Here is an 18,413-nt window from a genome sequence, read left to right as displayed (position 1 = left end):
TTATATTCATTGAGGTATTATTATAGAGAGGACACCACGAACAAAATCTGTGTAACAAGCGCGGCCGCGGCCGGCGCGGCGGGCGGCGCGGGGCGGCTAGTGAGTGAGCACTTTGTAGATATTCTGCCTCTTATCCATACTAATATTATAAATGCGAAAGTAACTCTGTCTGTCTGTCTGTTACTCAATCACGCCTAAACTACTGAACCAATTTTCATGAAATTTGGTATGGAGATATTTTGATACCCGAGAAAGGCTACTTTTTATCCCGGGAAAATGACGCAATCCCGGAAATCCCACGGGAACGGGAACTATGCGGGTTTTTCTTTGACTGCGCGGGCGAAGCCGCGGGCGGAAACCTAGTTACTTATAAATTAAAACCAATCAATGTGACAAATAAATATTGTTAAAAAAATATGAATAAAATTATACTTAAATCAAAACCAATCAATGTACTAAAAAAAACATGGTTTGAGACGATTGACTCTAACTCGTGTTAGAAATAGTTTAGTAGCGATGCCCTCTCTAGTACGTAGTACGTGGTAACTCAATGATTATATTGCAATTATTCTATTTATTATACCATACCATTTAATATTAAAATATTACATTGTATACATTGTGTATTGAATAAATTTATGTCCACTACATGGTGGAATTTGGGAAATTTAGTAAGTATGCGTCTTTAGTTCGAACCCAATAAATTGTGATACTTAAAAAACTATAAATTATACCTACTTGCATATAAATACTGAAATACAGCACAGGCTCTCATTATTGTAGTTTAATTTAAATATTTGCTGCACATATTCACAGAATATATGTATAATAGTACGTTGACATATTATTATCTTCAATGAGACCTTAATTGAGACTTGGAGAAATTCATACGGCATTTTTTAAAACGGCCTTTGAAAATTAATTTTAGAGCGGCAACTTAGAATGTATCTTGTCATATGAGTTGTACTTGTGTCAGATGTCAATGTGACAATGTCACAGTATTTAGGTTTTCATTGGTTTTCATTGGTGGATGACGTATTCAATAACTTTTCTCAACTAAATATTTATCGGCTTCTCCTATTGGGTAATATGAGGTTTATCTTCACATTCATCCAATAGGAATATCAATGACTGTAAACGTCAAGCCACTAAAACAAATCAATCGACTTCACATTGTCATTTCTGCTGTGTAATAAAAAATAAAAATAGAGATTAGGGTAATATTCTGTACATTTAGTTTATTTTTAATTTAAATAAATGAACTGATAGCTTCTAATTAAGTATATAAGTTATTTAAGCAGTGTTGAAAATAAGTAAGTATTGCTTGATAATAAATGTCTGGAAATTACAAAGATACCAGTGATATAAGATTGCGGGGTATTGCGATGTTTTAGTCCAGAATTCTAACTATAAATACATGCGTATGTTCTTTTAGAAATAGTTGATACATGTACATTTCCCTTTTTTAACCTTTCCAACGTAATAAACATAATCTCGTAAACGGTAGCTGAAATTAGGCCACGGTAAATGTTCTAAGGTCACAACTCACGAGACACTTGAAACTATGGTTTCCCGAATACTGTAATAGTAGTAATAGTAATTAAAGATACTGTAATTGTTTTAATTTGGTTTATTTTATAAAATAAATATGAATTTTTTAAGTTTGTTGTAATTATTATAACAAATTAAGTGCCAATCCTCAAAGATAATGAGATTTTTATTATTTGGGTAATTAGCAATTTAATAAATGAAGGTTGCATATTTTCTTATAGTAACAGGTTTTAAGATGAATGCTAAATTATAAATTATCAGTGTGTAAACATATCTGATAAGAAAGAACTAGTTTATCTGAGATATAGTAACTGTGATATTTTATTGACATAGCATTGAAATGTAGCAAATATAATTTGAGACAAAAATAATACATTTCTATTTAGTAAATCTTCAAATGCAATTGACTTTTATAATTTCTTGCACAAATATTTGTAGTTTCCTGCAAAATTATAAAAAAATGTTCTATAGCTCTATTAATTGTATTGGACATTGGCTTAGGGACATTGGCATATCATTTTACAATTTGGCATTTTGTAGCAAAATTTTTATCCCATTTGTGTTCAACAAACTTAGAATATTATTATTTACATTGTCTATAATTCCTTACCATTAAGAGGTTAGATTATCAATGTTTAATAAATGATAGTTAAGACTGAACATTTAATTATAGCAGTACTAACATTAAATAAGAATAATACATTCATAAAAATATACAGGAATAATGAGAATATCTTTGTTTACAGGTAAGATGCGTCTTGCACTATTTTCCATAGTGCTTCTAGCTAGTGGTCTATGTCTAGCACATGCTTATGAAGACACCACACTGGAAGACGATGATTTCGCTGAGTTTGAGCAGTTTGATGCTGATGATGATACACCGATTGTTGGTAAATATAGTATTATAAATTTATAAAGAATAGAAAAATTCGATCACGAGGCGGGACTCAAACCCGCATCCTTTTGCTCCATTCCGGGGCGGATGCCTGACCAATTCAACCACTCATGACCCGTGACATAAATTTATTCTATTCCTTCAGTTTTATGTGTCTAAGGGACACACCGCACGCCATCTATTGAGATGATTAACAACCATCAGGATGCAGGTTCGAGTCCCGCCTCGTGATCAAATTTTTTCTATTCTTTATAAATTTATATTTATAAAGCATTTGAATGCCATAAAACCAAAAATATCAATTTCAAATATAGTATTTATAACTTTTATTGTTGTTTATAATGATTTGTTTCAAGAGAAGAATATTTACATTTATGTGGATTACTTTATTACCAAGTCACTAAATAAGGAATTTAATTCTATGTCAATAAAATTATTATAAAAATAAATACTATTGTAACAATATTAATGAGTTTTTATATTTCAGACTTAAATGAAGATGATGTTCCAGTTAAGCCAAAGATATTTACTAAAGAACCTGTAGTTTCCAATGTGGAGATAGAGGATGATATGGTTGTGGAGGTCCGTTATTTATCTTAATATATATAAATCTCGTGTCACAATGTTTGTCCTCAATGGACTCCTAAACCACTTAACCGATTATAATAAAATTCGCACACCATGTGTAGTTGTAACATGTAGGTACCACGGGCTTCGCCGGGGCGGAAAGCTAGTTTATTATATTTTTTACAATTCAAAATGCTTAATTTTTACAAATGTCGAACTTCTGTAATGAAGTAAATATTTTAAAGGAAAAAAGAAAAAATAAGCCTGGTTGTTTCAATTTTTTTTTGTTTTATGAGTGTAATTTTTTTTCAGGATGAGGATAATGAATTTGAACACTTCCAAGATCCGGAAGAGTTTGAAGGTTTCCAAGACAGCATTCCTAAAACCTCTGAACAACCTAAGATCACAATTTCCAAGGTATTTTCTTTACATTCTATGATGATATAAAAAAAAAACAAGAATATAATATTTTAACAAACAAAAAATATTTTTTTAGGTTCCTGTGGTAGTTAGGCCAAGATGGGATGCCTATTGGTTGGAAGGCATTCTCTGCTGTATGTTGGCTGCATATGCACTCGCATATGCGGTGGGACGTGCTAAGAACACCTCTATCGCTACCAACTTCCTGAAACTGCATAAACCACTGCTCGATGATAATTTTACTCTAGTCGGTGAGTGTAGTTTCTAAACCGTGTGGTTCTCAAGAGCATACTTTATTATTTTCTATTAGACATACATTTTTTTATTGACCAAACTACTTCACTTATACATATACCTACTAAAAAAAATTTACAAACTCAGTCTTGCAGTAAACACATGTAGTTAAGCATATATTGCAGTCAGCTTGTTTAATCAGCAGTTTCATTAATTGCCTAGGCTCCTGTTTAAACAGTGCTGTTAAATTAAATACCTGAATTATATTCGGCCATATAACAATCCTATTGTTTATGATTTCGACACATATAATTTTTTGACGTGATAACGTTTTTAAAATCGTTTTAGTCGGGCGACATGTTCAGAAACTTGTGTCACACCAAAACCTCACGAGCGCGATCGCAGGTATAACGAGAGAGAGACGGACCGATCTCCCGTCTCATCTCGAGCGCTGCCACCAATAAGACGTTATCACGTAAACATCTCGATCGTAAACCTACTTTACAGACAACCAATTTTTTTTGTTTTCTTTCCAGGTGAGACAGGTCTAGACGTAGTGGCAGCTAGCGACGAGCGCGGGTGGCGCCGGGAGGCAGAGCATTGCTTTACCATGTGGTGCAGCGGACGGCAGTGCTGTGAGGGGATGCTGCTCACACTTAAGCTTATCAAGGTGAGATATATAATATACAATTAGGTTTATAATCGTGGTAAAAAAATTGGTTGTCTGTAAAGTCAGTTTACTAACTATAGTTGAACGTGACAGTGCTTCTTTGTCGCTCGTACCGCGCTCTCGCTTGCACTTCAAGCCTTACATGGAACGCCTCAGAGCGAGGTAACGCCGTATGAGTCATGTTTTTTCGTGCGTGCAGCCGGCTCTATCGAATTATAAGACGTTGTCACGTCAAAATTTTTGATGAGCGTTCTCATACAATCGTTTTTCATTGAACAAACAGCCTTTCATAAAACATAATTCTTTTGATATCAAATACGGACATTTCAGAATTTCTAACCATCTACAATAAAATTATAATTACTTCTGAACATCTTACATTCTTTCTTGCTTGGTTGCATGGTAAAAATTGTTGTTCAAAAATAAGGCCGCTTTGTGTGCAAAATACTTACGTCATTTTCTGCTTCATTTTTATAATTTTTAAAAAATTGTATAATAGAGTTATAAATAACTAGCTTTCCGCCCGCGGCTTCGCCCGCTTTGTCTAAAACATAATAAATTATATGCTTAAACCTTCCTCTTGAATCACTCTATCTATTAAAAAAACCGCATCAAAATCCGTTACGTAGTTTTAAAGATTTAAGCATACATAGGGACATAGGGACAGAGAAAGCGACTTTGTTTTATACTATGTAGTGATAATTCATGCTAATAAATTAATTTCCAGCGGCAAGACCTAGTCCACGTATTACTGGGCGTGGTCCGTCCCAGTCCGGACACGTTGCACATACGAGTGGAGCTCGGCAAAGACGACAGCGACCCGTTCGTGCTGTGTATCGCGCAGAAGAAAGTGGGCACACGACTCGCTAAGGAGATGCAGGATTTGGTGAGATTTTGGATAAAATATTGTAAAATTTTAATATTATTAATGAAATGTATCTGACATTTAAAATTTACTGGCAGTAAATTTTCAATTTAGCTTTTTTACTTGTTAGTAACTTAAATATAATTATATACTTGTTAGTATTTTAAAACAGGAATTAATGATTTCAGTTCAATAATATTAGTATATTGACAAATTTTTTTATATATTTAGTTACCTTATTCATATTTTTCATTCAAAATAGGATCGCGGGTTTTGTTTAAAATTTATCCACGACTCTCTCATGGTACTCGAGTTGTAACACATTCCTAATAAGACTCTCATGGTACTAGACCTATAAAACAGTGCTAATAATAATATTTCATATCACAGAGCATGTTCTGCCCGGAGCGGCGGCCGGGCGACAAGCACGGTCTGCCCAGCAGCATGTGCGTGATGTCCGAGTGCGCGGAGGCGACTGGCGCGCTACTGGACTCGCGCGTGCTCGCCGCGCTCGAGCGGTACCACAAGCACGTGCAGTTTATACACGTGTCCGATAAGTACTGCGGGCCTAAGCAGATGGAGTGAGTGTTTTTTTTTTATGGTGGTGCGGGTAGATGGAAAAAATGTTAATTTGACGTGTGCGCTTAGAACTGGGATACTGGGTTCGATTCGTGGTGGTGGTTAAAAAAATCTAATGGTAGGATGCAAAAGGCTGCTGCACCTTGTCCGAAAAAAATATAAATTATAAAATTAAAAAAAATATATCATTGATGAAACCGACATAACATGCAATGTACCTAATACTTATTAATTTTTTATTATAAAAAAGAAATAAATGGTTTAAAATACATAAAATAGATTTCATTTTTCAATTTTACATGGACATAAATGTAACTCGTGTAAACATTAAGCCTATTTGTACTTTGCCAGGTATAAAATGTCTACAAATAATGATTTTTTTTTTCAACCGTACAATCTACTAACTTCCAAAGTTTCTAGTATAACTTTTAAAGTGAAACTTTTATTACATCGTCTCAAACTTTTTGGTCTGTGTAGCGCATGTCGCGTGACGGTCGAACCATACGATAATTATCGTACAAATACGATAATATTGTGCCTAAGTTTCACTTTTACGTGGTTTCATAAAACCACACAACATTTTTTCATGTATGTAACATTTACAGAGAGACAACAGTGACCAAACCGCCAGACACAGAGAAGGTGATGCTTATCAGCCTCGCGCTGGGTCCAGATGGAGGTGGTGAGGAAGTTAGACCCTTACTGCTTCTGGTCTTCTATCTGCTGGATAAGATTAAGCGGCTACATTTGAGCAAGGAGGTAGGTTTTACTAGTTTTTTTAGGAACTTTAATCGCATATTTTTTTCCTATTACAAACATTTTTTTGTTGATCATCACTACATAGTATAAAACAAAGTCGCTTTCTCTGTCCCTATGTCCCTTTGTATGCTTAAATCTTTAAAACTACGCAACGGATTTTGATGCGGTTTTTTTTAATAGATAAAGTGATTCGAGAGGTAGGTTTTAGTATAATATAATTTATTAGGTTTGAGACAAAGCGGGCGAAGCCGCGGGCGGAAAGCTAGTACTGTATAACTCTATTGAAGCTTTATTTTCGCAATATATTAAGGTGATTGCAACGATCTGTTCCCAGCCAATATCCCGCTAGATGGCGCTGAATTCTACATTTCTAGTTTATTTGAGTTTTTGCGTAATTGGAATAGTCATCAAACCTAGGAATAGTCATGGCGGTTACTGAATATTATATTTTATTGAAATATGTTATATCATTGCCTTAAAATCCACCCAATTCGGTAAAATTATGCGTTTTAACATCTGTCATTGCATACAGGGTCGTTTACACACACAGACGTATACAAAAATGATAAAGATTTAACTCTAGATGGCGTGAATGTAAAGCGCGTCACACACGGTGAAGATACTACCTATAATATTTTATCTAATCTAGTAATATTTTATATTACAGTATCTTAAGGTATCCGGTATCAGCGTTCTGACCATCATTTTTCTTTTTTCGCTGTAGAACCGCCATCCTGTTACAAATGACCCACAAAGGAGAATGACCACGGGTGGTATCGGTAAAATTTTAGTTGTGCCACGTATTCGTTATATTGTTAATTCCTATTTGTATTTATAATGATCATATGTATCAATATTAAGTCTTAATTAAACCGGATAAATTGAAATAATAGTAAAAGTAAAAGTTTTTCTTTTGAAACATGTATGAACTTTCGCATTAGTAGGAAGTAGGATTGTTATAAAAATAAAAGTTATATTTGTTGGCGTAAACTATTTTATTGTAATTTTGGGAAATAAATAATGTCAAAATTGATTACCTACAATAAAACGCAGTTTTATTTTATTACCTACATTACACTATTGTTTTTTTTTTATCAAAACATGTATTTGAAGTAGCAAATATGATATTATGCTGATCCAAGCATTTTCACTCAAAACTAATATCACTAATGATTTGTAAAAGTAAATTATTTCAAAATACATTTCATAACCAACAAGTAAGAATAATTATTCATACAACAACAAATCAAAAACACTATTTACTATGGAAAAAAAACCAGGAAGGTGAAAAACATATTTACGATTTCGATGCACTCGACTTTTAGTAAAATAATAGGTAAAAATATTATTATGGTTTTGATCACAGACATATCTGTGGTTTTGATTTTAGCTACTAGTATCAGAAAGCTGCGTGTTCAATGCACGTCGGGGTCCCACAACTGTGGAGGAAGGAAGGTAGAATACCTCCATCGAATAAGTGAAGTTTCTCGACATACTCGATTTGCCGGCCGGCCTCAATGAAGATTGTCCGAAAGTTGTATATGTGCTCTGTAACGAAAAAATTTCGCTAGCGCGATTCAGAGTGAGGTGTCGTACAATATACCTAATGAAGTTTTTCATCTTTTTATTTTACTGCAAATACAAACAATGGTAATGTAAATTCTAAACAAACTACTACCAAAATACAATTAGAACAAAAATCATTTGACTTGTTTATTTCACCCAGAGGCCAGAGGCGGCTCGTGACAAAATTGTATAGGTGTTCACTTGAAATAAAACAACGAAAATACAATAGCGTTCGGGATGATTTATTACAAAAAAATGAGCACCACATTTTATAAATGTCTATAACACTAAAAATTACAAAGTACAGGCTATTTCAAAACGAATTCAATGACTAGGTATCAATAATTAGTAAATCACCGAATTTGCATTCGCGAGCGTAGGTATCCATAGTGTTTGTCACTGACGGTCACTGACCTCTATAACTTATAGTTATAGAGGTCAGTGGTGTTTGTTGTGTAAACATGTATGTATTTGAGTAGTTAGTAGCATATTATATTCTGAATTTCTGATCCATGCCTATTCACTCAAAACTAATAACACTAATGATTTCTAACAGTAAATTATTTCAATAGGTAGGTATTTGAACATTTCCCAACAAGACGTAAGAATAATTATTCGTAGGTATACAAGATACAATAACAAATCTAATACACTATTTATTATTTTATTATTTACTAGCGGTCCGCCCCGGCTTCGCCCGTGGTACATGTTTACGTTTTCTCTCCATAAGAAGCTAGAGAGCTAGCGCAAAGCTACCTGTATGTATTTGACCAGACCTGGATTTTTGTGTGTTGATTCCCCTATACCTACTATACATGAGATGAGGAGTCACTAAGCCCAGAGTGGTGGACGGGGCGCGCGCTTAGGTAAGACAGGTGGAAATTTTTGGCGAACTTTGAAACCATTTGACCACGTCTGCCATTTTGATATTTGAAAATAGATTATTATTACTATCGGAAAATAACAATGGCAGACCATTATCACGCGGATAACATTCTGGCAGACACTTATGAAAGTGCTGAAAAAAATACAATTTTGAAAGTATTTGACCAGATCTGCCATTCATATATTTTATTTATTAGGGTCTTAAAAACTTATTTTCGAAACGGATGACATTTTCATTGCGTACAGACTTCAGCAGACAACAAAACTTTACAGACTTCAGCAGTCAACAAGACTTAGCTTCTACATGGTCAGATGTATATATGTATTACGTTCCCTGACCTTACATCAATGATTTACTTTATTAATGTTTTTATGGTCATTTACATTTAATTTTGAAAACTATGGAATAAAATTTATAAATTTGATGATACAAAACTAAATATACATTTGTAAAGAATCTCAAATATAAAGTTGTGTTGCAAATAACAAATCATCATTTAAATATTTAGTTTATTTCTTTATTTAAGAAACAATTAACAATTACAAAACAACATAAAAAAAACACGCATGCATTTATTGAAATGTTCATTCATCATCACTATCGTATGGCGTTGTGTGACTCGTCTTCATAATCCATTGAATCGGATTCTGTAAAAGTAAAACGTAAATTATATAATAAAAGAAATGAGTCATTATAAACTTACCTAGTAAGGCAATGCCTTTGATGTCGCACGATGCCGCCGCGCCGCCAGTGTAGGTACTTCTGCTGCTACATGAAAATATGCTAGGGTTGCAACAAATGGGAAATAAAACAATTGTGATTATTACTATTATGATGTAATCATTTATTCATATTATGTACATTCAAAACAATTGCTATTATTAAATCTGATGTAATTATTTTTTCATAAATATATAATTATTATTAATTACATAATATATTGCACTGTGAAATATTTACGTATCACTTTATTTTTGATGTTCTTAATTGTCTTTTATAAAATTTAAGTGACGCATTCGCATTGGGATCAACAATCCGATAAGAAAAGAATGGAGACAACATATACATAGCTTTGATTTCAATTCTACAGATACAAAATATACAATCTATCTAAAATGATACAACGGATGTTTCCTGCGTTTTCTCGTCAAAATACCGAAACAACGTAATTATTGTATAGTAGTTGGGCGTGAAAGTAAAAAAACAAATGAAAAGTGTTTTCCATATGATTATTTATTAAATTTACGCGATTAAGAATAATTTCAACGATACAATTTAGTAACCGAGAATTCAGAGGATTAAAGAAAATACCTGCCTGATCATTTTATCAAACTCTAAAAGAATTATGGTTATTTCGCATCACTCGGTTTATTAGTTTGGTAATAATTATTAAAGGTAGTTACAACCCTAGCCATTGAGTCGAACGGTAGGCAACACAATATCGACTTTGTGCGGGTACATATGGTACATTTCTTCTTGCTGTGAAGCGTAATTATTATTATTAAGATTTTTTAGGCTATTTTGAATCAGCTGTTCTAATTTAATTCTAGAAATTTATTAAAACGTGATTTTCTTAAAAGTATATTATGAGTTTATAAATACCTCAACCAATAGTTATTGTGTCCTATCCTCATTTCTTTATATCTTGGTAGTTAACTAAAGTGTTAAATTTACATAACCTCAACAACAACATTTACACTGCCACTGCACTAAAACTAAACTAACTAGCTCTCTAGCTATAAGAACCATCCTCGTACTTCAAGGGATATAATAAAAAAAGAATTATCGAAATCGGTTCAGCCGTTCTCGAGTTATGCGCTTACCAACACATTTTGCGATTCATTTTTATATATAAGACTAGCGGTCCGCCCCGGCTTCGCCCGTGGTACATGTTTACGTTTTCTCTACATAAGAACCATCCTCGTACTTCAAGGAATATAATAAAAAAAGAATTATCGAAATCGGTTCAGCCGTTCTCGAGTTATGCGCTTACCAACACATTTTGCGATTCATTTATATATATATATACTAGCGGTCCGCCCCGGCTTCGCCCGCGGTACATGTTTACGTTTTCTCTACATAAGAACCATCTTCGTACTTTAAGGAATATAATAAAAAGAGAATTATCGAAATCGGTTCAGCCGTTCTCGAGTTATGCGCTTACCAACACATTTTGCGATTCATTTTTATATATAAGATAAGATAAGATTATGTGAAAATAACCAGGAAGGTGAAAAACATATTTACGAAAACATAGTAACATAATACCTATGGCTGTCGCTACAATAATTATATTTCAATATTATCTTTTTATACCTAGTAGAACTGGCCGACGAATAAAAAAAATCGTATTAGAATAAATACAATAAATTACGGAACAAAAAAAGGATTGTAACATGATTGTAACTGAATTGAAATTGAATTGAAAAATTGAATTGAAATGTTTGTTTCTGGGCGCACCGTTTTCGACGACGCGACGCGCGACGTAAGCGTATAGGTATAGGTACCTACTTTGCTAAAACAAACTAATAAAATTGTGTGTCTGTCTGAAAATTCGGAAAAGCATATTTTGCAAGTTTGTAATTACTTTGATAGTTTACCGATTTATAATAATTGTAATTGTAATTGTATAATATATAATTTGCAATGTGGTGAAATTTCATAAAAATCACGGGCCAATTTTTTGTTTTGAATCCCACCGAAAATATAATTGCGTTATTAGAATAATTAATTACTATACCTACCCACGATCAATTATTACAATATAGTCTCAAATGCATACTAGAGAAATATTGCAATTTGATTCAATTAAAATGCATAGCATACAAAAATAAATTCACAACACAAGAAATTCCGCGCGCAAATCATAGCGCGTGTCAATGAAATCAAGAATGTTTTATATCAAGCCGACGCGGACGACGACGCGACGCCGAACAAAAGTACCTACGACGGACGACCACGCTTCGAGTTGCCAAACAACATGAGTAATAAATTGTTTACAAAAAAAACAAGTTTTCCATTTTTCTGTATGAGTAGACAGAACTTCAAAACGCCACCTGCTACGGTTTATATTATGAACGATTGTTATAAAAATAAAAGTTATATTTGTTGGTGTAAACTATTTTATTGATCAATAATTTTGGAATTTAAAATTGTCAACATTGATTACAATAAAACGCAGTTTTATTTTATTACACTATTGTTTTTTTTATCAAAACATGTATTTGAAGTACCATATAATATTATGCTGATCCAAGCATTTTCACTCAAAACTTATATCACTAATGATTTGTAAAAGTAAATTATTTCAATATACATTTCATAACCAACATGTAAGAATAATTATTATTATTCCTACCTACAACAACAAACCTAAAACACTATTTACTATGGGAAAATAACCAGGAAGGTGAAAAACATATTATTATTTACGATTTCGACGCACTCGACTTTTAGTAAAATATAGTAGGGAAACATAATATTATGGTTTTGATTTTTGCTACTAGTATAAGAAAACTGCGTGTTCAAACTACTTGTTTGTCTGTCTGAAAATTCGGAAGTACTTTGGTAGTTTACCGATTTATAATAATATTGTATATATCGTTGTTTAAAAAATATTCAAACACAATAAAATATGATATATGTACTGATTTATCACTGGTTTCAGTGATGAACTGATGAGTCAATTATAGCCACTATACTTTCGTCATACGTGTGTATGATTGATGTGATTTGCAACGTGGTGATATTTCAGAAAAATCACGGGTCAAATTGTCCCACCGAAAATATAACTGCGTTATAAGAATAACTATACCTACGATAAATTATACCTACATAATACAATATAGTCTCAAATGCATACTAGTGAAATATTTTATTTGAATCAATAAAATAAAAAAATAAATAAAAAATAATAATAATACAAAAATAAATTCACAACACAAGAAAATCCGCGCGCAAATCATAGCGCGTGACAATGAAATCAAGAACTTTCGAGCCGACGCGGACGACGAAGGAGCCTAACAAAAGTACCTACAATCATAGGCGGCTCGTGACAAAATTGTATGGCCGTGTTCACTTGAAATAAAACAACGAAAATAGGTACCTACAATAGCGTTAGCAGTACAAAAAAAATGAGCACCACATTATAAATGTCTATTTATACACTAAAAATTATAGAGTATTTCAAAACGAATTCAATTATTATTTAGCAATAATTAGAAAATCCCCGAATTTGCATTCGTGATCGTATTCATATTGTTTGTCTACACTAATATTATAAAGAGGAAAACTTTGTTTGTTTGTTTGATTGTAATGAATAGGCTCATAAACTACTGGACATTTTACCAATGTTTGCAAGTTTGTGATTACTTTGATAGTTTACCGATTTATAATAATTGTATACTTATATCATTGTTTAAAAATATTCAAACACAATATGATATAGGTACTGATTTATCACTGGTTTCAGTGATGAACTGATGAGTCAATGTTAGCCACAATACTAATTAGCTGGGTCCACACCGGCCGATCCACCGCGATCCGATCGCGCGCGGCAGGCGCGCGATCCAAAGATGCGGGCGGTGTGGACGTGCCGCGCGCGATCCATGCACGCGTTTTGCCGCGCGCGATCCCTACCTCGTGCGATCCGTTAGCGGGCGGTTTTTGTACCCGCTTCAAAGGTGCCTCAGTTGCGTGATGCGCGCGGTGTGGACGGTTGTGTTGGATCGCGCGATCCACCTCACCATGGACATCTCAGAAAGTCGAATATCTCAAATTGATTAGCATTCATTCTTGCAAAATTGTGTTCAACTTCATCTGAAACTAACTCTGCGTACAGCTGAGTCCCAGATGCCAATCGATTTTTATAAAATTGTTTCACCCAAAACCGTCGATTTCTTTTTTTTTTATTTTTTGTGCAAACATTTCAGCAGTAACTTTTATTATATAAAAGTTACTGCTGCAACGGCAAGACGCCGCCGTTGTACGTGTGACTCCATATCGTACAAGAATTAGACTGGTTGAATCACGGATCGCCTTAGGATCACTTGGAGCGCATATTTTGGATCGCAAGTTTTTAAAGTGGATCGGCCTAACATGATCCACGATCCATGCTCCGTGATCCTGGATCGCGGATCGCGGGATCACTGGATCGGCCGGTGTGGACCCAGCTAATCACTTTCGTCATACATGTGTATGAACTATGATTGATGTGATTTGCAATGTGGTGAAATTTCATAAAAATCACGGGCCAATTTTTTGTTTTGAATCCCACCGAAAATACATATATTACTAATTGCGTTATTAGAATAATTAATTACTATACCCACGATCAATTATTACAATTTACAATATAGTCTCAAATGCATACTAGAGAAACATTGCAATTTGAATCAATTAAAATGCATAGCATACAAAAATAAATTCACAACACAAGAAATTCCGCGCGCAAATCATAGCGCGTGTCAATGAAATCAAGAATGTAATTTTATATCAAGCCGACGAGCGACGACGCCGAACTAAAGTACCTACAGTACCATTTACCTTCAGTGTACAATACAGTTTACAGACCTACGACGGACGAACAATAATGAGTAATAAATAAAAAAAAACATAGTTTCTAAGGTCATTAGTTTTATTTTATTTTATTGTTATTTTCTTTGAACGATTGGAAATGAAATTACTCAATTTTTACACAGAACTTTGATTTATTAGAATTATGCTCATTATGCATAAGATAACGAACGCGAATGCACGACATCTAGCGCGTCAATGTCTAAACATCGCCTTTCGTTTAGACATTGACGCGCTAGATCTGTAATAAGTATATAGTCTATGCGCTAGATGTCGTGCTTTATGTCGTGTTTCGCTTGGCAAAAGTCACGCACACTACTGTAGAAGTGTCAAATTTTTCCGGTATTTTACTGTTGTTTTTCTAAGTAAATATTGTAAATTATTGATTAAAAAGGTCGAACGCGCACACATTTCATTATAGAGAAGTGATAAAATGATTAGTTTTAAAGAAATAGTGTCTGTGTTAAGTGTTTAGAGGTAATCAAAAATGTATGGAGGGACGGTCGGAACATCAACCTTAAATGGTTTAATTTAGACGAGAAAATAAGAAATGTATATGTCACGGCTAAAGGTAGGTGAGAACATAAACTTAAGATTAGCCGGCTAAACTTAGGTTTATTTTCGACGAGGTGTTAATGTTAGTTTGTTCTATCTTTAGCCGGCTAAACTTAAGTGTAACCGCAGGCCCGTGGCTAAAAATGTCGGGGTGGGTAGATTTGGTTAGCGCCGGGCCGGTGGAGGGCTTGAGGGGCCCGCACAGTGCCAGAAAACACTCGCCCTGTTCCTTACATGTATTATAGTAACCAAATCTACCCACCCCGACTCAGGGCAGAAAGCTGGTGGCTAGGTTAGGTTAGGTTAGAACTCTTAAGACCCGCACGAGCCGAGCGAGCGCAGCGAGCGTGCTGCGGCAGCAGCCGGCGAAGTGCCAGAAAACACTCGCCCTGTTCCTTACATGTATTATAGTAACCAAATCTACCCACCCCGACATTTTTAGCCACGGGCCTGCGGTTACACTTAAGTTTAGCCGGCTAAAGATAGAACAAACTAACATTAACACCTCGTCGAAAATAAACCTAAGTTTAGCCGGCTAATCTTAAGTTTATGTTCTCACCTACCTTTAGCCGTAACATATAGAAATTATGTGCTGGTTAAGTCAATTTTATTATTATTTTAAATGCTTCTATTAATAAATTTTGGCCGCTTCAGTTAATCATCACATAAAACAACAAGGAATTATACATACCACCCCAAACTCATCATTAATAATATCAAACATTTCAACAAAGATAAAATATTTAGAAATTAAAGACTTTTTAACGGATTTTAAACCCGTGACCACGCTCGCTGTAAAGTGTTCGAAACGTCGGGAAAATAATATAATAAATAAATCGCGTTTAAAATCCGTTAAAAAGTCTTTAACCTCTCAACCACCGAGAGGCCAGATCCGACCGCGACACATTAGATTTTCTATTGTGTCTGTGATTCCTGGGCCTGATGGATTAATTTCTAAATGTATAATACTCGCGTAAAATCAAACACTAGAAAATACTATAAAGATAAAATAATAAACTTTTCCATACTTCAGGCACTCGCAAAATGTGAGAAGCGTCGTCAGAAAGCCACCGAGATTTGGATGCGAGGCGCACACGCGGCAAGACAAGAATTGGCTGCACAGAAGAAAGAAGAAAAGAGAAAGCAAGAGAAAGAGAGGATTATGGCTGTGAGTTTTGACGTTTTGACGTGACGTTTTTAAAATCGTTTTAGTCGGGTGACATGTTCAGAAACTTGTGTCACACCAAAACCTCACGAGCGCGATCGCAGGTATAACGAGAGAGAGACGGACCGATCTCCCGTCTCATCTCAAGCGCTGCCACCAATAAGACGTTATCACGTAAACATCTCGATCGTAAACCTACTTTACAAACAACCAATTTTTTGTCCATATTTTGTTCATTGACGTTTATATTGTAGATAAATAAAACAATAAAAATTATTGTCTATACTCTATATAAAACCAATAAGACGACTTCGGTTTATCGGAAACTTTCGTTATTAGAAAGGTCTATGACGCTATGATTGCATATTTTCATTATGTCAAATAATAGTTGAGCCCTGGGATTCACCCACATGCTACAAGAGTTATATGGCCATTAAATTTCCTTTATAAATGGACTATCTAACACTGAACATTTTCAAATCAGACCAATAGTTCCTGAGATAAGCGTGTTCAAACAATCACTCTTCAGTTACACATTATTAGAATAGACTTAACTTGGCTTTTAGTGTAACTTTAAATAACGGCAAGTATTATTTCTAAAGATTAATATATTATTATTTTTATAGGAAAATGATCCAGAGAAACAACGCCGTTGGGAGTTGAAGGAGCAGAAGCGTCAGGCAAAACGCAAGGCGCCGAAAATGAAGCAACTTAAAGTGAAAGCAATGTAAACTTACCTCAGAGCAATAAATTCAATACATATTATTTACAGCGATTTTGTTAATTTATGTCTAAGTGTTAATGCATACTCAGTCAGAGCAAATAAATAATTTAATTCAACATACCTTTTTGGTTTTATTCCATAATTCCTTGATTTCATATTATCCTGATCTCCACATATACATTATACATTAATAATTTTGAGTAAGATTTCATGAATTAATTATTTCTCAAAATAAAGTATATTATTTTGAAGAGCTTTCCTTTTCCATTTACTGAGATGTTATAGTAAATTTATGTAGATGTTTTACAAATTTTTTCTATGTTTCTGTTGCTTAAATATATTTTTCTCAAATCCTCTGAACATCTGGCATACACATTGTAAAAAAGTTTATCTATTTTACACAACAACGTGTATAAAAACGTCTAGAATAAAAGTTAGTGATTAATATTTGTGGATTGGTTCTTAATAAAACAAAATATACTTAAAGGCAATGTTTATTTCAAATACTCGTAATTAAATAAGAGTAACAAAATATGTTAACAACCATCAAATAGTCACATTGTGACTAACTCACTAAAATAAATAACGCTGATTATATTTTGTGATGTGAGATCTCATATTATGGCTTATGCCACTAGCAATAAGGGTTGCCAATCACTATACCTAGTACATGGACGTATAAAAAAAGACGGACGCCGTATTACGAACAAACAACGTGAAGCCACCATAGTAAGCTAGCGATCGTGTAAAGACAATAAACACGCACACACTCTCACCATAGTAAGCTAGTCGGCCGCCATTACGTCGTGAACTACCGACTGATTAACTGCGTCACTGTTTCACAAAAAATTTTAAAATGCCGTCTTGCGTGGTTAAATGGTGTCGCAACAGTACAATTTTAAATAACAAAACACGAGGGATTACATTCCACAGGGAAGCAAGTTATTTCTTTTATGTTTTTATGACAAAATTATTACGGCAAAATTTATAGAAAAAAATACAGCCGCCATTGTCAACAGGACAGCTGTTGCCATGGCAACATGGCACACACACATGGATGTTTCGCCGCCATTACTAGGCTTCACTCAATGTTTAGGCGATATACCGTCCGTCTTTTTTTATACGTCCATGACCTAGTATTAAATATTTCTTTATTCATTATTTATTTATGTTATTTTGGAGAAATATAAAATTATCAACTGTTTTCTCTGACTTATATTTGTTGAAAAATTATAAAAACCTGAGGTGTCAAGGTACACCCAGATGTAAGGAAGTTACTAAAATAATTGGCTTGCTTTTTATGAGAGAGAGAGACAAAGAGAGAAACATGCGCACGCGTAAAATAAAATAATGCTATCACTTAAACCTGAAATAACAGTTACAGAAGATATAAATGTAAATAA

The 18,413-nt window shown here is 34.0% G+C and overlaps 1 protein-coding gene across 1 annotated transcript; it reads left to right on the top strand.

The window, feature by feature from the left end:
* The first annotated feature begins 1,068 nt into the window (after nucleotides 1-1,068).
* On the top strand, nucleotides 1,069-17,130 carry LOC149481210 (PAT complex subunit CCDC47). Its single transcript, XM_089705707.1, has 11 exons — nucleotides 1,069-1,313; nucleotides 2,298-2,441; nucleotides 2,934-3,028; nucleotides 3,326-3,430; nucleotides 3,510-3,684; nucleotides 4,204-4,337; nucleotides 5,065-5,223; nucleotides 5,593-5,783; nucleotides 6,387-6,540; nucleotides 16,155-16,289; nucleotides 16,913-17,130. Exons 2-11 carry the CDS (start codon nucleotides 2,303-2,305, stop codon nucleotides 17,015-17,017), a joined length of 1,392 nt encoding a protein of 463 aa, XP_089561833.1. The 5' UTR covers nucleotides 1,069-1,313; nucleotides 2,298-2,302; the 3' UTR covers nucleotides 17,018-17,130.
* The last annotated feature ends 1,283 nt before the right edge of the window (nucleotides 17,131-18,413 follow it).

This window comes from Colias philodice, chromosome 17, assembly GCF_061535455.1.
Source record: "Colias philodice isolate Cphi_HAF_F1 chromosome 17, ilColPhil1 Martin Lab GWU primary, whole genome shotgun sequence".
Classification (NCBI taxonomy): domain Eukaryota; kingdom Metazoa; phylum Arthropoda; class Insecta; order Lepidoptera; family Pieridae; genus Colias; species Colias philodice.
The sequence above is the reverse complement of the archived record's forward strand: the minus strand, read 5'-3'. Positions and strand labels throughout refer to the sequence as shown.